The sequence below is a fragment of the Phyllobates terribilis genome, unplaced genomic scaffold (assembly GCF_046119375.1).
Source record: "Phyllobates terribilis strain yellow unplaced genomic scaffold, ASM4611937v1 Scaffold_3__8_contigs__length_932513732, whole genome shotgun sequence".
Lineage (NCBI taxonomy): Eukaryota > Metazoa > Chordata > Amphibia > Anura > Dendrobatidae > Phyllobates > Phyllobates terribilis.
The window spans coordinates 220,984,116-221,006,071 of record NW_027362763.1 but is presented as its reverse complement, the minus strand read 5'-3'; the positions used below and the strand labels follow the sequence as shown (position 1 = coordinate 221,006,071).

General features: G+C 44.9%; 1 protein-coding gene across 1 annotated transcript in view; it reads left to right on the top strand.

Annotated features, from left to right (window-relative positions):
* CLSTN2 (calsyntenin 2) overlaps window positions 1–21,956 on the top strand; it is a 1,504,973-nt gene that overhangs the window by 987,940 nt on the left and 495,077 nt on the right. The window contains exon 6 of the mRNA XM_073674635.1: window positions 12,835–13,020. Within this exon, the coding sequence (XP_073530736.1) occupies window positions 12,835–13,020 (186 nt within the window). The remainder of the gene's footprint in view (window positions 1–12,834; window positions 13,021–21,956) is intronic.

Below are 21,956 nucleotides of genomic sequence, written 5' to 3'. Positions count from 1 at the left end.
CGCCACACACCATTCTGCACAGTTTTGAAATGGCGACGAAGATGTTTAGTGCTGACGACGATGCCATTATCAGCATGACTATTCTGGTGATTTACATGCTGGAGCACATGTTAAACAGAATTCAGAGTCAGGTGGTGGGACAAGAGGAGGTGGAGGAAGTAGAGGAGAAGTCGTATGCGGAAGGGATAACATCTCCCAGATCCAGACGGTGGGCAGCACCAAGGCGGCAGGCAAGGGAGGGTGGGGGAGAGGGATTAAACAGGGCGCATGGTAGCAGCCAAACTGTTGAGGAAGGTGCAGGAGCCGAGGAAGAAGTGGAGGACGAACTGGCGATGGGCATGTAAGACTCATCAGATGAGGGAGATCTTGATCACATTTCTGTTGTGCGAGGTTGTGGGGAGAGTGCAGAGGAAGGAAGCATGATTCTTACCTCGCTACCAACACAACAAGGACTTGGTGCTCCTGGATGCGCAAGACACATGAGTGCCTTCTTGCTGCACTATCTGCAACATGACCCTCGGATTGTCAGAATTCGAAGTAATCCCCTACACTCTTAGATCCCCGGTACAAAAGTAAATTTGCCGAAATAATTCCTGCCATAGAAAGGGATTCACGCATGCAGGAGTATCAGCAGAGGCTGTTGCAGAATCTTACATGTGCTTTTCCACAAAACACCATTGGTGCACGAAGTGAATCTCACAGTTCTAACTTGCCAACCGTGGGACTGTCGAGTCTTCATCACTCAAACCGTAACAATAACACAGTATCTGCTGGTAACAGCAATTTTGTGGAATCGTTTCACCACTTTTTTAGACCATCCTTTGCAAAGCCACAGGAGACAAGAAGTCTGACACATAGTCAACGCCTAGAGAGGATGGTACAGGAGTATCTCCAAGTGAACATCGAAGCTATGACTGTGTCACTGGACCCTTGCTCATTTTGGGCTTCCAATCTGGAAAAATGGCCGGAGCTCGCCACTCACGCCTTGGAGATCTTGTCATGCCCTGAAGCCAGCGTTCTCTCTGAACGTGTGTTCAGCGCTGCTGGTGGTGTGCTGACAGATAAGCGCACGCGGCTGTCCACTGAGAATATAGACAGACTCACGTTCATAAAGATGAACAAATCATGGATCCGCAAGGACTTTTCTACCCCTGTGTCATCCTGGGGAGACTAAAAGCTTGAGGATTTGGTAAAATGACCTCACCAACTGTTTTAAGCAACTCTGGGGCTATTGATGCCACTTAAGTGGTGTCTGTGCCACAATTTTTGGAAAAAATGGAGACTCTTTTTGGAGTCCCCTTGCTGGGTTTTACGTGACGTTGGCATCGTCAATTCCAGGTGGGCTGGGTCGCTCCCCCCCTTTTAACTGTAAGAAACTACATACACTATGGCTTGGGGTAACACAGATGGTTGAGTCTGAAGAGCTGTTTACTCAGAGGTCTGCTCCAAAGCTTCAGTGTCTGCTAGTCAGCGTAGAATTTTTAACTGCATCTAGCATAGGCAATACTTTGGGCGTAGTAGCCCAGCTGCGAAGCAAGCTGCACCGCCTGTGTATCTAATAAGAATTTTTAAATGCATCTAGCCTAGGCAGACTGTGGGGACCCCCAACCAAACCCAGACGCTCAGCCCCCCTACCGCCCACCTTTCCTTGACAATACAATAATGTAACTCTTACAACTGGATGGGTGAGGATTGGTCACAGCTTTATTAACTCTTTATACTCATTCCATTAGAAAGGCATTTTATTTCTAAAATAATTCAGCTTGTTGCAGCATGCCCTGGGTCTCCACACCGGCAAGTTGGCCAACAAGTGTAACTCTCCAACATCTCCTTTCTATTTCCAGGCCATGGAGGATCCTGCGTACTCGTATGCAGGACTCTGACCCCCATCCAACACTCTTAACGCTTGTTCCACTCCGTCCTGGTGTCCTGACAGGAATATGTCCAGTCCAATATCCATTAAGTGAACACCGTTGGGCCGTATGAGGCCTGCTTTATCTCCTTCCAGTTGTCGGTGTTGTATCACTACACTGCCTCTGTCCCTTCTAAATTTTGCCATCCGAATATTTATTACCCGCCTTGTCCGTTTGATGGCCGTGTTGTCTCGCGCACCTTGCCATACCGCTATCGGCACAATCTCTGACCATACTATAGTTAGTTTTGTGAAAAATTCTCTGAAGCGCTCAGTGTCTAGTTTCATTATTTCCATTAGTTATGCATTTCCCCGGGCCTATATAACTAAGATGACCGGACCTCTTGCCTCTCTCCCTACCTTGATTACCTCCATTAGTGCCTGTGGCCATAGCAGGCCTCTAATACCTCTCCAGTTGAAATATGTGTTTTGAAACTCTAATTTCCTCCCGCCTGGGCGGACTTCCACCCATTTTTCTTCCCAATATATATACGAGTGGCCTATCACCCACACTGTTGGCTTAGAGTCACCTGTAAAAGAAACAAACCACGTTAGGATAACAAGTCCATTCTTATGTATCTCGCCATACACGTGGATCGCCATCTCCCTATCCTCTGAACTTCCGTTTCTGACAGTCCTGCTCTTGCTGCTTCCGTGGCCGCGCTTATGCGGAATGAGTGTGTCCCATAATCTTTGGGGTGGTTCCCTGCCGATGTTATGCATTTATTAAATATAGCTTGGAACTGGTATCTTGATAATGGCGTTCCATCAATGTGTGATAGGAAGAAATTACTTTGTGATCTGACGGTTATATACAGTATGTTTTTACTATTGTTACCCGACTCAGTGTACCGTTTGTGGGTTGTAGAAGTACCCAAGTGCCCCTGCCCACTGGAACCGTTTTCGATTGGCGTATGCGTAGACGTATTGCATTATTGGCTATGACTACGTCCTGGTCTAATAAGCCTCCACTGGTGGTAATTTTGGATTGAGGGACTAATTCGCTTATGCATAGCGCCCCGAAGAAGGCGATCGCAAATGCAGTGGACAGTAGTGTTGCTTCAAATTGTGAGTGTCATGTTAATGGTGTTAGGGATATGATGTGAGAAATCAGTTTTAGTGACACGGGACGGGACGTCTACACTCCTGACTTGGCTGACCCCTTTTCTACCCTTTTATGGATTGTCTGATGATGAATCTGTTTGTCACATCTCCCCAATTCAGTAGTTGGAAGTGAAATGCTACTCCGGTCAGACACTGCTGCGCTGACGCCCCTGATATGCCCCACATCATTATCTGGTGGAGAAATTCTATGGTGACTTGTAATCTGGCTTGTTCACATTGGTTAACCCGTCTGCCTGCTGCTAGTTGTGTCCACTCTTCCAATGCCTTACCGTATGCTTGCCACGTCGACGGGGCAACTGACACTCTGATTAATGGCATCAACTATTCGCTACTTGATCCCATAGGGAGGGTGGGCAACTGTTGCCCGATGGGTGGGCGTTGGGGAGGAGCTCTGTGAAAATCTGCCAATTGAATTGTGATAAAGCGTTAGCAGCAGCTTTAGACCCCTCAGCATTATGGCTAGCGCGGACCCATGCATTGTGTTTTAGGCACAGGAATGCTAGCCGGCGTAGACGGGAGAGACGATGATGCCATCTTATTAATGCAGTGCGCTAGGCTGGTGTTTTTTGTTATGAAGCGTATATTTTTGTTAGCCAGGAGCGCGCCCCATATTTCTATTGCTACCACTATTGGGAAGAAATTTTTTTTTCCGGGCTAGATGTAGCTAAAAATTATTATTAATTTCAAAGCAGGTGGAGCTTGGTATAAATGGCCTAATACAATGAGTACCACACACTGCTGCGATGCCCAAAATTATTTTCCAGGCAAGATGCTGTTAAACATTATTAGCAATTTGAAAACTGGTGGAGCTTAGTATAGATGGCCTAATAGAATGAGTACCACACACTGCTAATATGCCCAAAATTAGTTTACAGGCAAGATGCAGCTAAAAATTATTATTAATTTGCAACCTGGTGGAGGTTAGTATAGATGGACTAATAGAACAAGTCCCACACACTGCTACAAGCCGAAGCCCAAATATTTTTTCACAGCTAGATCCAGATAAAAATTATTTTGAATTTGCAACCTCGTGGAGGTTAGTATAGATGGGCTAATAGAACAAGTCCCTCACACTGCTACAAGCCCAAGCCCAAATATTTTTTCAGAGCTAGATGCAGATAAAAATTATTTTGAATTTGCAACCTGGTGGAGGTTAGTATAGATGGACTAATAGAACAAGTCCCACACACTGCTACAAGCCGAAATATTTTTTCAGAGCTAGATGCAGAAAAAAATTATATTGAATTTGCAACCTGGTGGAGGTTAGTATAGATGGACTAATAGAACAAGTCCCACACACTTCTACAAGCCGAAATATTTTTTCAGAGCTAGATGCAGATAAAAATTATATTGAATTTGCAACTTGGTGGAGGTTAGTATAGATGGACTAATAGAACAAGTCCCACACACTGCTACAAGCCCAAGCCGAAATATTTTTTCAGAGTTAGATGCAGATAAATATTATTTTGAATTTCCCACCTGGTGGAGGTTAGTATAGATGGACTAATAGAATGATGCTATGCCCAAAAGGTTTTACTTCACTAGGTGCAGTAAAAAAAATAGTATTCTATACACAGGTGGTGTAGCTTGCAACACAGATAGGCTACTCCACTGACTAACACACACTGCAAGAGGCCAAAAAGGATTTGCTTTGCTAGATTTAGCCAAATGCTGTGAAAAAAACTTGCACAGCACTGGCACAGACATGCCTGGCAAAAAGTGATAGGAACTGATGTAACCTAGCCCTCAAAAGGACTGCAATTACAATTAGTCTTTACTCCCAACATATCTATTTAAGAGCACAGACCTGCCTAATAAAAGTGTTAGGAACTGATGTAACCTAGCCCTCAAAAGGACTGCAATTACATTTAGTCTTTTCTCCCAACCTATCTATTTAAGAGCACAGACCTGCCTGATAAAAGTCGTAGGAAATGATGTAACCTAGTCCTCAAAAGGACTGCAATCACAACTATTCCCTTCTCCCAAGCTATCTGTAGATTTGTGCGAAAATTGGCTTGAAATTAACACTGAAAGTATAGCGCACACAGCAACAGCGGTGCCGTCTAACACGCAGCTGCAGCAGTGAGAAAATGGTGGCGACGGGGAAAATGGCTGGGTCTTATAGGGCAAGGACATGTGACATACACTGCCAATGACACATGCCCTTGCTTGTGTGAAAAAAAGCACTTCGCTCCATGTGTGCGCTGCTGATAGGCTGACAGACTGCACCTCCACACTGTAAATGCGGGAAAGAGAGAAAAAATGGAGATCTTCATTATTTTTGCAGAGATCCATCCCCTGCCCCTCCCCCCGCCCCGCTGTACACTCAAACTGCGTATTAACATTAATTTTTAGCATTACTGAGAAAAAATCCAGTTATGATTTTGGTGCACGAACAGTTATCGAACCTAACCTCGAACAGCCGAATTTTTTTAAAATTGATCGGGTTCGCCGAACGGCTCGAACACCGCCCAAAACAGCTCGAATTTGAGATTGACGAACAGTTCAAGTAGAACAACGCTCATCTCTACTCTGCAGCGCTGTCACCTAAGCATTAAGCATGTTATCTTCAGCACAGCCTGTTTCCTCTTGGCCAAGGCAGTGCTGCAGTGCTGTCAGCTTGTGACTGATGTGGTCATTTCGGAGACGGAGGAGGAGGTGCAGGAGCTGAACAATGTGATTACATTGAGGTTAATTTGGTGACGCTGTTTTTTATACTAAAGAAAGATCCTATTGTTTAGATTTTTTTTACGTTATTTTATAAGACAAATGCATTCACCGGGAAATGTAATTTTAACATTTTACAACCTTATCTGGCAATGTGGTGTTTGACACACATCATCAGGCACATCCTGTTTTATTTATGTTGGAGGTACTCTGAAAGTCATAAAGCCTATTTTTATTGGGCCATCAGACGGCCCGTATTATTCTTAAAAGGCCAGCAGTCGGGCCTCACTATTGTTAGAGAGCCATCAGCCGGTTATTCTTTGTTGTTCCCATTATTAACAAGTGGGTCTCCTATACTGTTTTTGCGTATGCAGTGACTGCAAGGGCTGACAAAAATTTGGATGCAACCCAATACCCCTTTGAAGAGACATAAAGGAGGGTCTCAGTAAAAAAAATGTTCCCATTATAAAGTAGCGGGACTCCTATAGTGGTAATGCCCATGCTGTGACTGCAAGGGCTGACAAAATTTGGGAAAAACCCCACTAACAATTTGAAGACAAGAAGAGCAGGGCCATAGTAATGACGTTTCCATTGCAAAGGAGCGGGTGTGCTATACAGTTATAGGGTATGCAGTGAGTCCAACGGCTGACCAATTTTAGGAAAAACCCCACTAAGAATTTAAAGACACAAAGAGCAGGGCCACAGTAACAAGTACGACATGTTCCCATTAGAAAGGAGAAAGTCTGCTATACAGTTATAGGGTATGCAGTGAGTCCAACGGCTGACCAATTTTAGGAAAAACCCCGCTAAGAATTTAAAGATACATAGCGCAGGGCCACAGTAACGACAAATTCCCATTAGAAAGGAGAAAGTCTGCTATACAGTTATAGGGTATGCAGTGAGTCCAACGGCTGACCAATTTTAGGAAAAACCCCACTAAAAATCAAAAGACACATAGAGCAGGGCCGCAGTAACAAGTACAACATGATCCCATTAGAAAGGAGAGGGTCTGCTGTACAGTTATAGGGTATGCAGTGAGTCCAATGACTGACCAATTTTAGGAAACAACCCACTAAGAATTTAAAAACACACAGAGCAGGGCCACAGTAACGACAAATTCCCATTAGAAAGGAGAGAGTCTGCTATACAGTTATATGGTATGCAGTGAATCTAATGGCTGACCAAATTTAAGAAAAACCCCACTAAGAATTTAAAGACACATAGAGCAGGGCCACAGTAACAAGTGTGACATATTCCCATTAGAAAGGAGAGGGTCTCCCATAGTGTTGGACTATACAGTGAATGCAAGGGCTGCCAAAAATTGGGAGGCACTCCAATGCCCCTTAGAAGAGACTTAGAGGGCCTCATAAAAAAATGTTCCCATTAGAAAGGAGCGGGTCTCCTATACTTGGAATGCCCATGCACTAAGTGTGTGGGCTGACAAACATTTACTCCTGGGGTGTATACATGAACATACTGTATATATTTCTTTTTTTACGGGCATCTTAAACACCCTTTAAAAAAATTAAGTGGGTGTTGCATCACGGACCACGATCACCCAGGTGATATGGTGGTGGAGGATGAGGATGAGGAGAAGGAGGAGGACAAGAGCAAACTGTCCCAGAACTTTGACAGTGTTCCCCTGCCTATGCTGGATTGCATTTGTGTCTCTCTCGCCTGTACACATTGATTTTCCAACGAACTGTGACCTCTGCCGCCAGCATTTTCAGATAGGAATTTTTTTAATAGTTCCGCAACAAGGGCCTTCTGGTACTGCCCCATTTTTGTAGACCTGTCCGCCTCAGGAATAAGAGATATAAAGTTCTCCTTGTAGCGTGTGTCTAGAAGTGTCTGTAATGATTATCACCCAAAATTTTGTGAACGCGAGGGTCATGGAAAAGGCAGCGTAACATAAACTCAGCCATGCGTGCCAGACTGCTAACAGCCAAGACTTCCGTGTCCTCACTAAGAGGATGACTGACCATGCTCTCCTCCTCCTCCTCCTCACTGTCCTCTGGCCATCCACGCTGAACAGACGGAATGACAGTTGTGCAGGTAGTTCCGTCTATAGTGCATGAAACTAGCTCCTGTTCTTCCTCTTCCTCCTCTTCCTCTTTGTCACCCAATCCACGTTGGGATGAGATGAGGCTGGGCTGTGTGTAATCACCCTGTATGGTTCCTTGCACCATTTCATCGTGCTCCACCTTCAATGCATTCTCTTTGATTTTGAGCAGAGAGCGTTTCATAAGACAGAGAAGCGGGATGGTGACGCTTATTATGGCGCCATCGCCGCTCACCATCTTGGTGGAGTCCTCAAAGTTGTGGTGGATGATACATATGTTTGACATCCATGTCAACTCCTGAGGTCTTATGTGTGGAGTCTGAACTGAATACCGACGGCCTTGTTGATGCTGGTACTCAACAACTGCCCACTTCTGCTCACAAATCCTTCCCAACATCTGCAGTGTACAGTTCCAACACGTGGGGACATCACATACCAGTCTGCGAGCCGGAAGCTGCAAAAGCTGCTGAAACACGGCAAGGGCGGCGGAAGCTGTAGGTGACTTTCTAAAATTGGCACACAAACGGCGTACTTTAACAAGCAGATCCAGCAGCTCCGTGTAGGATTTGAAAAACCGCTGAACCACTAGGTTAAGCACATGGGCCAGGCATGATTTGTGTGTGAGCTCGGCTCACCTCAGAGCAGCCACCAGGCCACCATTGTCACACATGACCATGCCTGGCTGTAGTTTCAGTGGTGTGAGCCACAGATCTGCCTGCTCTTTCAGAGCTGTCCACAACTCTTCAGCATTGTGCGGTTTGTCACCTACAGTTATATGAAACAGTTTGGGCAACCCTATTAATCTTAAGCTTAATGTTTTTTTAAAATTGGTGTTTTTGCAACAGCTATTTCAGTTTGATATATGTAATAACTGTTGGACACAGTAATGTTTCTGCCTTGAAATGAGGTTTATTGTACTAACAGAAAATGTGCAATCTGCATTCAAACAAAATTTGACAGGTGCATAAGTATGGGCACCTCACCAGAAAAGTGACATTAATATTTAGTAGATCCTCCTTTTGCAAAAATAACAGCCTCTAGTCACTTCCTGTAGCTTTTAATGAGTTCCTGGATCCTGGATGAAGGTATTTTTGACCATTCCTCTTTACAAAACAATTCCAGTTCAGTTAAGTTTGATGGTCGCTGAGCATGGACAGCCCTCTTCAAATGATCCCACAGATGTTCAATGATATTCAGGTCTGGGGACTGGGATGGCCATTCCAGATCATTGTAATTGTTCCTCTGCATGAATGCCTGAGTAGATTTGGAGCGGTGTTTTGGATCATTGTCTTGCTTAAAGATCCAACCCCTGCGTAACTTCAACTTTATCACTGATTTTTGAACATTCAAGAATCTGCTGATACTGAGTGGAATCCATGCGTCCCTCAGCTTTAACAAGATTCCCAGTGCCAGCATTGGCCACACAGCCCCAAAGCATGATGGAACCACCACCAAATTTTACTGTGGGTAGCAAGTGTTTTTCTTGGAATGCTGTGTTTTTTTGCCACCATGCATAACGCCTTTTTGTATGACCAAACAACTCAATCTTGGTTTCATCAGTCCACAGGACCTTCTTCCAAACATTGGCTTCTCCAAATGTGCTTTTGCATACCTCAGCCGACTCTGTTTGTGGCGTGCTTGCAGAAACGGCTTCTTTCGCATCACTCTCCCATACAGCTTCTCCTAATAGGGGTGCCCAAACTTTTTCATATAACTGTAAGCATATTACCTTCAGCACAGCCTGTTCCCGCTTGGCTGAGGCAGTGCTGCAGTACTTCCAGATTGTGACCGAGGTGTTCATTTCGGAGATGGAGGCTGAAGAGGAGGAGAAGGCTGTGAAGGATGAGGTGCAGGAGCTGAAGACTGTGGGGGAAACCCTGATTGACCTTGGACCCGCAATCCTCAGCGTCGGGAGGACGTGTTCCGTCTCAAGGTCCGACTGGGTACAGGCTTCCACTATATTAACGCAGTGTGCCATCAGCGAGATGTACCGTCCCTGCCCAAAAGCACGTGTCCGTGGTTAGGTGGACTTTCCAGGTAACTGCTTTGTTGAGGGCACGGCTAATGTTTTGGGACACGTGCTTATGTAATGCGGGGACGGCACACCAGGAGAAATTGTGGTGGCTGGGGACTAAGTACTGAGGGACGGCCGCTGCCATCAGGTTGTGGAATGCTTCCGTGTCCACGAGCCTAAAAGGCAACATTTTGAGCACAAGCTGTCATGAAATGTGGGCATTTAGTACTGTGGCCTGTGGGGCGTTGGCTGCGTATTTGCCCTTGAGTTCCAAGGACTGGGGTATGGACAACTGAACGCTGCGCTGGGACAAGGACGTGGACGTGCTTCCTGAAGCTGCTACTTGAGAGTGTGCAACGACAGGTGCAGGGCCGGAGGCATCTTTGCATGCACCATGGACAGGGGTTGGCTTGCATGCACAACAGCGGAAGAAGCAATGGTGCCACCCGCAGACACTGTTCCTGGACCCTGGGGTTCGGCCCACAAAGTCGGGTACTTTGCTGCCATGTGCCTTATCATGCTGGTGGCGGTCAGGCTGGTCGTTTTGCCACCCCTGCTGATGCTGGCCTGGCAGGTGGTGCAAATGGCCTTTTTGGGGTTATCGGCAGAGTCTTTAAAAAACAACCAGACTCGAGAAGACCTAACAGTTGTACTGGAAACTTCCTTCATGTTGGTGTTAAGGGGAACGGTTGCCTGCCTTCTTTCTGTGGTCACCACACTGCTTCTTCCTACCTTTTGGGGTGCTGTGCCTCCCTCCCCCTGTGTGCTGCTGTTCTCGCTCTGCATGTCCTCCTGCCAGGTTGGGTCAGTTACTATATCATCCACCACCTCATCTTCCACTTCCGCACTCTGGTCCTCCTCCTGACTTTCCGGCAATTGTGTCTCATCATCGTCCACCTTTTGTGACACTTTCCCACTGTCTCCGTCGTGTGACCGTGGCTGCTCAAATATTTGGGCATTGCTGCATGCGATCTCCTCTTGCCCTGCTTCAAGTGGGCCGGGCGAGAGACCCGAATCTGTAAATGGAAAAGTGAACAGCTCTTCAGAGTGTCCAAGTGTGGGATCAGTTGTCTCTGGGCACTCAGCATGGTGGGAGGAAGGAGGTTCAGGGTGAGGAATATGCGGTCCTCACTCACAGCTACTGGAACTTGACCGTGTGGAAGACAAGGTGGTGGTGGGGGTGGCTAAGTGACAGGAAGCATAATCTGCTATCCAACCAATAACCTTTTGACACTGCTCCGTGTTCAATAGTGGTGTTCTGCGGTCCCCTATTAATTGGGACAGGAAGGTTGAGCGAGAAGATGTGAGTGTTTGTTGTGCACAATTTCATCTTGCTCACGGCCTCGGCCTCTGCATGCACCATCATCACCATCACATCCAGTTCCCCATCCCTTGACACGTGCCTTGCCTATTTTAAATGGAGGACAATATCTTCCACGCTCACAACAAATGACTGAATTTGGAGCGAACTTATATGTGATCCGTGTGACGGACAAACCACAGTTTTCAATACCGGACCTGTAGGTAACTATTTTGAACAGCAATCTGGTATCAATTGCTTCACTGACACACTGAAACAAATTTTTAATGGAGGCCAGAAATGGCAGTATTTTCTGAAAACGTATATGTGATCCGTGTGACGGAGAAAACACAATTTTAAATACCTAGCCTGTAGGTAACTATTTTGAACAGCAAGCCAGTGTCAAAAACTTCGCAGACACCCTGAAAAAAAAATTTAATGGAGGCCAGAAATGGCAGTATTTTCTGAAAATGTATATGTGATCGGTGTGATGGAGAAAACACAGTTTTAAATTCCTGGCCTGTAGGTAACTATTTTGAACAGCAATCTGGTGTCAATTGCTTCACTGACACACTGAAACAAATTTTTAATGGAGGGCAGAAATGGCAGTATTTTCTGAAATTGTATATGTGATCCGTGTGATGGAGAAAACACAGTTTTAAATAGCAGGAGTTTTTGCGCTGTAATATGGAAACGACCTGGCTGTATTCTGCAGTGCCAACAAGCAAATGGCGCAGAAAAACGGTGTTCTCTGGATTGCTGTTTAAGCAAATAATAAGGATTAAGATCCAAAAAAAATTATTCCTGGCCCCTGAGACCTGGGCTTTTGTCTAGAAATATCTAACAGCAGCAGAAGGCAGAATTGGAATGGAGCCTCTTGTGCTATATGCACTGCAGTCTGCTATATAAACTGCCTGCCTGCCTATATACATTGCCTGCCTGATATCTCTGCAGATGGATTAGTCCTCAGAAGAACTGTTTGTTGAGATGGATATGTGTCTCTAATATAGTTTGGTACACCTACACTAACTAGAAACAAGCAAATCTCTCCCTAGCTCAGCAGCACCTCTCCCTACACTGTCTGATTCCTGAGTGACTGTGACGAACATGGCGGCGGCAGGTCTGATATAGACCTGATGACACTGTGTGGCCATCTAATCACTGTAATGCCACAACCAACATGGCTACAGCATTACAGTGAGTGGCAGGCAATCCCTGCATGTTCATTGACTCTCTAAAGAGCGCCAAACATGCAGGGAGGAGACCCGAGCTCCCGCCGATCAACCCCGGAAATACTCGGCCAGCGCCGAGCATGTCGAGCAGTGAGATGCTCTGGTGAGCACCGGGCAGTAGCAAACCTGATCGCTCATCACTAGTTATTAGCATTGATCACCTCTGGTTCCAAGTTTAAGAAAGCTCAAAATAGAGATTTATTGCTGTGTTTGAGTCTGGGTCCACATGAGAAGCCTTCTGTGGGTCAACTCAATTCTGTGAATGTGTAAGAAAAACAAAGAAATTATAGTCTATACCAGTGTTCCTCAACTCCAGTCCTCAAGAGCCACCAACAGATCATGTTTTCAGAATTTCTTTAGTATTGCACTGGTGATAGAATTATCACAAGTGCAATACTACACTACACATTTCAGACCAGTAAAAAAATATATAATCTCTAAGCAAATACTTTAATCACTGTTGAATTGCAGGTGTGGCTCAATTATTAATAATAATTAAAAGTATTTTTATTTATCTTTTAGATTGGGAAAAACGTATAGAATACAACCTTGGTTCGGCAAGTGTTGCACTATTTCCTAATATTCACTTGGAGACCTGTGATGGACCTGTGTCTTCTGTTCGTACCAGTATTGAACTCCAGACCAATCATATTGGAAAAGGCTGTGACCGTGAAACCTATTCTGACACATCCTTGCAGAACTTATGCGGTAAGTAAATAGTTAAGTCACGATACATCCTTTTTATGACATGAAATATTTGTTTTGGAGTTACACATCTTCTTTTACAGATTTGTTTTCAAACGTCTTCAAAATGTAAAAGAAATGAAAATATTATTTCCATTTAGTATAAATTAAAATCCTTTTTGTCCACTGATGAGTCAGTGTTTCCTTCGCATTCCATCAACCAGTTATCTAAAGTGTCAGTAAAGTTGTTATCTTTAGATGATTCCGGAATACCCCATGATATCATGAACATGACGGGTATTAATTAATGTCAATATGCTGCCTATAGAGCGTTTTATTCACCAGTACAATACTTTAGTGAAATTCCTTTATTACTATGAGTTTGCAATGTGAGTCGGATTCGCTAGGCCGAAGGTCAACTGTGCAGCGTGGACCGGAGGAGTTGATGAAGCAAAGCTGGACTGGACAAATGGCATGAGAAAGAGTGAAGACCAATTAAGTTGGATATGCAGAATGACACATAAATAATCAGAGCTGGAATTACTATATGTAGCAGAGTTGAGTTTGTGGACAGCACCTTGAATCAGCAGGAATGAGTATTTATACAGGTACCTTGGTTCAGCAGAGTTGAGAGTTTAGACTGCACTTTGGATCAGCATAGAGTAGTAAGCAGACAGGCACCTTCTTGCAACAAAGGTAAGTGAGTGGACAGCACTTGAATTAGCTGACATGAGTATGCATGTGCAGACAGGTACTTTGTTTTGGCAACATGTTGGAATAGACAAGAGAAAGCTGGCATGTACCTTGATACAGAACAGTTGAGGAACCGTGGACAGTACCTTGGCATGGACAGTACCTTGGCGTGGATAGTACCTTGGTGTGTATGTTGGCAGGTGATTTTATACAGAAATTACAGAAATGAGGGTACAAAAATAACCTTGGAATACTAGAGACAAGTTGACAATCAGACACTTTGGTGAAAGAGAGCTGGAAGTGTGGATTGCATTCAGGAACAGATAAGCAGAGTGGACAATCGGGCATCTGGTTATAGCTGAATTGGATACAAAATGGATAGATGCCTTTATAGCAGGGAATAGAGTCTGCACTATTTCCTGAATACTGAAAGGTGCATGCCAAGCTACCATAGCACAGAGAGAGACATAGGGAAGGAAGAACCAGAGCCCCGGTGCTGGTACCAGGACAGATAAATAATGCAAAGAATTTCCCTTCAGATTTAGTGACTTCAATCAATGATACTTTGCCTCATGTTGTTGTATTCTTAGCAGAGGTTAAAATCTGAAATGGGGTAATCCAGGCCAGGGTGTTAAAGTTTCCCTACTGTGCCCCTTTCCAAAATTTGAAACAGTGCAGGTCCCCACCTGTCACATACCCAGGGTCGGTGTTAAGGGGAGGGAAACTGGGCAATTGCCCACAGTCCCCACTCTCCCAGGGGCACACAGCTAATAATAGTGGCAGACCACGCTGCCACTATGGGGCCCATGAGTCCAAGCGGCCCAGTGCCAGCACTGGCTCAAGACACCCCCCCCCCTCCGCCAATTATCTCACATTCAACTGTATAGGCATCCAGCATTCTGATACAATTAAAAGCAATGATGGAGGAGGGAAGCCGTCCACTCCATCCCCCATTATTTTCCCCCGGCATCTAACGTCTCAGTCAGCGGACATGCTGATGCTACTTCACTTCAGGAGATGCCCTGCAGAGACTGGAGCAGTGGGGAAACAGGAAGAGGTGGTATTTATTTTTTTAAATCAGTGAGTACATTGTGGTGGCCAAAATACTGAATGGAGGACTATGGGCTGTGCATTATACTATATCTACTATATGGAGAACTATAGGGGCTGCATTATACTTTATTGAGGACTATGGGGTGCATAATACTGTATGGAGGGCTATGGACTGTGTATTATACTATATGGAGAACTATGGGGTGCATAATACTGTACTGTATGGAGGACTATGGGGGTGCATTATACAATATGGAGGACTATGCAATGCATTATACTACATGGAGGACTATGGGGTGCTTTATACTATATGGAAGACTATGAGAGTGCATTATACTATATGGAGGACTATGCGGAGGGCATTATATTAACTACAGGACTATGGGGGTGCATCATACTATATGGAGGAGTATGGGGAGTGAATTATACTATATAGAGGACTATGGGGCCCATTATACCATATGGAAGGCAATGTGGGGACCAATATACTATTTGGAGGGCTATGTGGGGCCCATTATACTATAATAAGGGCTGTGTGGGGACCATTGTATTATTTGGAGGGCTATGTGGAGGCCAGTATAATATTTGGAGAGCTATTATAATATTTGGAGGGTTATTTGGGGGCCATTTTAATATTTGGGGGGCTAGGTTGGGGCCATTATACAATATGGAGGGTTATGTGGGACCCATTATAGTGTATGCGAGCAAATATACAGTGTGAAGGTTTGTGTGTGATCCATTATACTGTGTGGAGGGCTGTGTGAGGTCCACTATACTGTGTGGAGGGATGTGTGGAGGCCATTATACTGTTTGTAGGGCTGAGTGGAGGCCAATTATACTGTGTGAAGGGCCGTGTGGGGTCCATTATACTATGTGTCTGTACGTATGTTCTCCGTCCATGCATGGGTTGGTATTTATGTGCTCCATCCATGCATATGTTGGAATGTATGTGCTCCATCCATGCATATGTTGGCATATATGTGCTCCTTTCATGCATGAGTCAATATGTATGTATTCCATCCATGAATGTGTCTGTATGTATGTGCTCCGTGTATGCATGTGTCTGTATGTAGGTGCTCTGTATAAATGCATCTGTATGTACCTGTATGTATGTGCTTTGTGTATACATGTATCTGTATGTATGTGCTCTATGTATGTGTGTGTGCTCTGTGTGTGAATAAATACCAGTAGCACAGATGGGAGTCCATAGATGTAAACATCAGCAATCACCCAACGAATGAGGAAAATGCTGCCTACTTATTGGGTGATTGGATTATTTGTGTTGGAAAAATATCATGTTTCTCAGCAGCATATCGTCGGGTGCAAACTGTTGATGTGCTGCTGATAACATGATATGGTAGGAGGACAGATTTATCTATTAGTGATCATTCTGTCCCCATCATTCTTCCTCAGCCAGTCTAAAGAGGCCGGGAAACAAGCACCAAAGGACTTAAATATTGTTGATTGCGCTTGTTTAACGGCCTGAACTTAGCTCATGTTAATGCAATGCAAGTGTTTCTGTGTGATGGTGCAATATGGTAGCATTTGGCGCCCCACTTTAAACTTTTGCCCAGGGCCCCACTTTGTTTAAAACTGGCCCTGCACATACCATTCATAATAATGGTGTTTTATTATGTGGCAGAGATGCCGATGCCATTGTGCACCAGGACCCTATTGTGAATACTCCCCTTGCACTTACTATAGTTTTGTCCCTGGTCTAAATCAGAAAAATCTTTTAATGAGGCAATCCCATAAACAACATTGATCACTCACCCAGGAGAGATGAAAAATGGATGATTGCGTGTGGTATAGCTTACAAGACATCAACTGATCTCTTGTATTGGGCTAAAGTCCCTTGTGTGAATGGAGCAGTAGTGTGAATGTACAGCCACCAATCCTAAGGACAGTTATGAATAAACAATAGTCACACAGGGGACTTTGGTAGCCATGTGTAATTTTGTTTGTAGGACAACCCCTTTAAAGGGAATCTGTCAGCAGGTTTTTGCTACCTCATCTGAGAGCAGCCTGGTGTAGGCAGAGAGAAGTTGAATCCAATATTGTACCACTTAGTTTACTTGGTGCAGCCATTGTGATGCTATCAGAGATTTTAGATTTAAAATGAAGCAGAGCTGAGAAACCTAACCCTGCCCAGATTAGGCTCTCCGTGTAAAAAGTCCATAGACAGTGAGGTGCTTAGTTGCCGGCAATGTTAATCTCTTAGTGATAAATCCTTCACTGTTAGTAAACAGCACTTGCACTTTGACAAGTGACACATCTCTGAGTTCTGTGTTTCAGCTTCTATCTCCTGCTTGCTTCAGATTACATAGCAAAAACCTGCTGACAGATTCCCATTAAGCAATAATGTATTGGTGATTTAAAAAAAACACTGAGTGAAACTGGCATATACAGCTAATATTGTGTGCAGATATTTCCAATACGGAATAGCAAGATGCATTTACAGAAATTATATCAGATGCAGAAATAGTCCATATTATAAATAAAGAGTAGAATATTTTCATGACAAAAATTAATGTTGAGGAATACAGTAAACTAGTGAAGCTGAATGGATAGTAAAGTGTCAATATGGCTTTAGCAGTTTTATGAGCATGTTGTCTAGGGCAAAACACTGATGTTTCTTCCCATTTATTATAAATAGTGATGAGCGAGCACTAAAATGCTCGGGTACTTGTTGCTCGGCTCGAGCAAATTGGAATACTCGGTCCAAATAACGAGCCCAATGTAAGGTTATGAGAAACTCGAGCATTTTTCTGGCGGTTCCCCGCGGCGGTCTGCAGAGGGCCTAAACATTGCCCAAATTGATGGGAACAGTGTTCAAATGGCATGGGAACAGCATTGTGAAGACCCCTGGGAGCATCTCTGACTCCCAGGTCACTGCTGTCAACAATGTTGTCAGAGGTATTACGCCACTTTTACAGACTCACAATAAAACATACAAAAACGAAACCAAAATGGATTTTCCTGGGAAATATGTTAAGGAGCATCCTTTCCAGGGTAATGACTTGTATATAAGGCAAAATAAATAACCAAAAACAGAAATGTTGCTCCTCACCTTGGGCTATGTTCACACGTAGCGTTTTTGAAGCGTTTTTGCACTTTTGCTTTGCTTTCAACCGTGACAGATTCATTCACCGGGAAATGTCATTTTAACATTTTACAACCTTATCTGGCCATGTGCTGTGTGACACATCATCAGACACATCCTGTTTCATATATGAAGGAGGGATTGTGAAAGTCACAATCACTATTTTTACAGCCTTACTATACTTAAAGGGCCAGCAGTTGGCTATGCTTCCCATTATTAAAAGAGCGGGTCTCATATACTGTTATTGCATATGCAGTGACTGCAAGGACTGCCAAAAATTTGAACGCAACCCTATACCCCTTTGAAGAGACATGGAGGAGGGTCTCAGTAAAAAAAATGTTCCCATTATAAAGGAGTGGGTCTCCTATAGTGGTAATACCCATGCTACGACTGCAAGGGCTGCCAAAATTTTGGAAAAAAACCCACTAACAATTTAAAGACACATAGAGCAGGGCCACAGTAACGACATGTTTCCATTAGAAAGGAGAGGGTCTGATATCCAGTATAAGGTATGCAGTGAGTCCAACGGCTGCCAAAATTTAGGAAAAACAACACTAACAATTTAAACACACATAGAGCTGGCCCACAGTAATGACTGACATGTTCCCATTAGAAAGGAGAGGGTCTGCTAAATATTTATAGGGCATGCAGTGAGTCCAACGGCAGCCAAAATTTGGAAAAAAAACCCACTAACAATTTAAACACACATAGAGCTGGGCTACAGTAATGAGTACGACATGTTCCCATTAAAAAGGAGTGGGTCTCCCATACTGTTTGCCTATGGAGTGAATGCAACGGCTGCCAAAATTTGGAGGAACTCCAATGCCCCTTGCAAGAGGCATAGAGGTCGAAGGGCCTCCTGAAAACAATGTTCCCATTATTAGGAAGTGGGGCTCCCATACTGTTTGCCTATGCAGTGAATGCAATGGCTGCCAAAAATTTGGAGGAACTCCAATGCCCCTTGCAAGAGATGTAGAGGTTGGAGGGCCTCCTGAAAACAATATTCCCATTATTAGGAAGTGGACCTCCCATACTGTTTTCCTATGCAGTGAATGCATTGGCTGCCAAAAATTTGGAGGAATTCCAATGTTCCTTGCAAGAGACGTGGATATGGTGATATGGTAGATATGGAGGTGATATCTAGGAGGATGTGGAGGATGAGGAGAAGGAGGAGGACCAGAGCAAATAGACAAAATCAGGAAGCGTATACCCATGTCTGGGTGTGAAGACAGAGGTGCATGGGAATAGAGTTAGACCTCCCAAAAATAACCACTGTATTTGAGTTTATGTTACGCTGCGATCATTTGGTGGTGTTGAGAAGTTTGGCCAAATCAAGTCCTTGTTCATTTTTATAAGAGTTAGCCTGTCAGCATTTTCAGTTGACACCGGTTATAATTCCACCGGCGGCACAAAAAACCCGCTCTGACAAAACACTAGCAGCAGGGCAAGCCAGGACCTCCAAGGCGTAGAGAGCCAGTTCATGCCACGTATCCCACTTAGATGCCCAATAATTATAAGGCACAGAGGAATCATGGAGGATGTTGGTACGGTCGGCAAGGTACTCTCTCACCATCTTACGAAACTTTTCCCTCCTTGGGAGAGTACCCCGTGCCTCAGGGCCTGTGCGATGGGAGAGTCTGACAAAACTCTCCCAGAACTTTGACAGTATTCCCCTGCCTATGCTGGATTGCATTGGTGTCTCTCTCACCTGTACTCCTTGGTTGTCCAACAAACTGTGACCTCTGCCACCAGAATTATCAGATGGGAATTTTTTAAATAATAATGCAACAAGGGCCTTCTTGTACTGCACCATTTTATTAGGCCTGTCCTGTGCGGGAATAAGAGACAGAAAGCTCTCCTTGTAGCGTTGGTCTAGAAGTGTCAACAACCTGTAATGACTGTTACCCAAAATTTGGACAACACGAGTGTCATGGGAAAGGCAGCGTAACATAAACTCAGCCATGTGTGCCAGACTGCTAACAGGCAAGACTTCCGTGTCTTCACCAAGAGGATGACTGACAATGCTCTCCTCCTCATCCTCCTCCCTGTCTTCAGGCCATGCACGCTGAACAGACGGTATGACAGTTGTGCAAGTAGTACCTTCTATAGCGAAGGAAACTAGCTCCTGTTCTTCCTCCTCCTCCTCCTCTTCCTCATTGTCGCTTAATGCACAATGGGATGAGATGAGGCTTGGCTGTGTAGAATCAACCTGTATGGTCCTTGCTCCATCTCATCGTCCTCCGCCTGCAATGCATCCTCTTTAATTGTGAGCAGAGAGCATTTCAGAAAACAGAGAAATTATATGGTGACACTAATTATAGTGTCATTGCCGCTCACAATCTTGGTGGAGTCCTCAAAGTTTTGGTGGATGGTACATATGTCTGACATCCATGTCCACTCCTGAGGTCTTATGTGTGGAGTCTGAACTGAATACCGACGGCTTTGTTGATGCTGGTAGTCAACAACTGCTCTCTTCTGCTCACAAATCCTTCCCAACATCTGCAATTTAGAGTCCCAAGATCCGACTGGGTCCTAGCTTCCACTATATTAACCCAGTGTGCCATCAGCGAGATTTACCGTCCCTGCCTACAAGCACTTGTCCACGTGTCTGTGGTTAGATGGACTTTCCCAGTACCTGCGTTGTTGAGTGCACGTCGCTGGTAACCGAGTACCGAGGGACGGCCGCCGCCATCAGGTTGCAGAAAGCTTCCATCTCCACGAGCCTAAAAGGCAACATTTTGAGTGCAAGCATTTGCAAAATGTGTGAATTTAGTAGTATGGCCTGTAGGGCGTTGGCTGCGTATTTGCAATTGCGTTCCAAGGACTGGGGTAGGGACAGCTGAACGCTGCACTGGGACAAGGACGTGGACATGCTTGCTGATGGTGCTAATTGAGAGTGTGCAACGACACGTGCAGGGCCGGAGGCATCTTGGCATGCACCATGGACAGGGGATTGGCATGCACGCACAACAGCAGTACAAGCAGTGGTGCCACCCGCAGACACTGTTCCTGGACCCTGAGTTTCGGCCCACAAAGTCGGGTGCTTTGCTGCCATGTGCCTGATCATGCTGGTGGTGGTCAGGCTGCTAATTTTGCTACCTCTGCTGATGCTGACCTGGCAGGTGGTGCAAATGGCATTTTTGGGGCTATATGCATATTTAAAAAATACCCAAACTCGAGAAGACCTAACAGTTGTACTGGCAATGTCTGTCATGTTGGTGTTACGAGAAACGCTTTCTCGCATTGTGTCTGCAGCCACCACACTGCTTCTTCCTGCCTGTTGTGGTGCTACGCCTCCCTCCACCTGTGTGCTGCTGTCCTCGCTCTGTATGTCCCCCTGTCAGGTTGGGGCAGTTAGTAGATCATCCACCACCTCATCTTCCATTTTTCGCACCCTGGTCTTCCTCATGATTTTCTGGTAATTGTGTCTCATCATCATCATCCACTTCCTGCAACAGTAATTGCACTTTCCCACTGTTGCCTTCGTGTGACCATGTCTGCTCCAATATTTGAGCATTCTTTTGACTCGCTTGAAGCTGGCTTGGCGAGAGGTTTGAATCTACAAATGGAAAAGTGATTAGCTCTTCTGAGTGTCCACGTGTGGAATCAGTTGCCTCTGGGCACTCGGCATTGTGGGAGGAAGGAGGATCAGGGTGAGGAATATGCGGTCCAGACTCACGGCTACTGGAACTTAACCATGTGGATGACAGGGTGGTGGTGGTGGCAAAGTGACTGGAAGCATTATCTGCTATCCAACCAACAACCTTTTGACACTGCTCTGGGTTCAATAGCGGTGTACTGCGGTCCCCAATAATTGGGACAGGAAGGCCGAGCGAAAAGATGTGGGTGTTTGTTGTGGCACAATTTCATCTTGCACACAGCCACGTCATCAACCTCGATCTCTGCATGCACCATCACCATCACATCCACTTCCCTGTCCCTTGCCATGCACCTTGCCCATTTTAAGAGGAGGACAATATTTTCCATGTTCATGAGAAATGGCTGATTTTGGAACGCAGTTATATGTGATACACCTGACAGAGAAGCATGGTTTTAAATAGCAAGTCGGCAATTTACTAATATTATTCTGCACAGAGGCCTAGTGTGAATA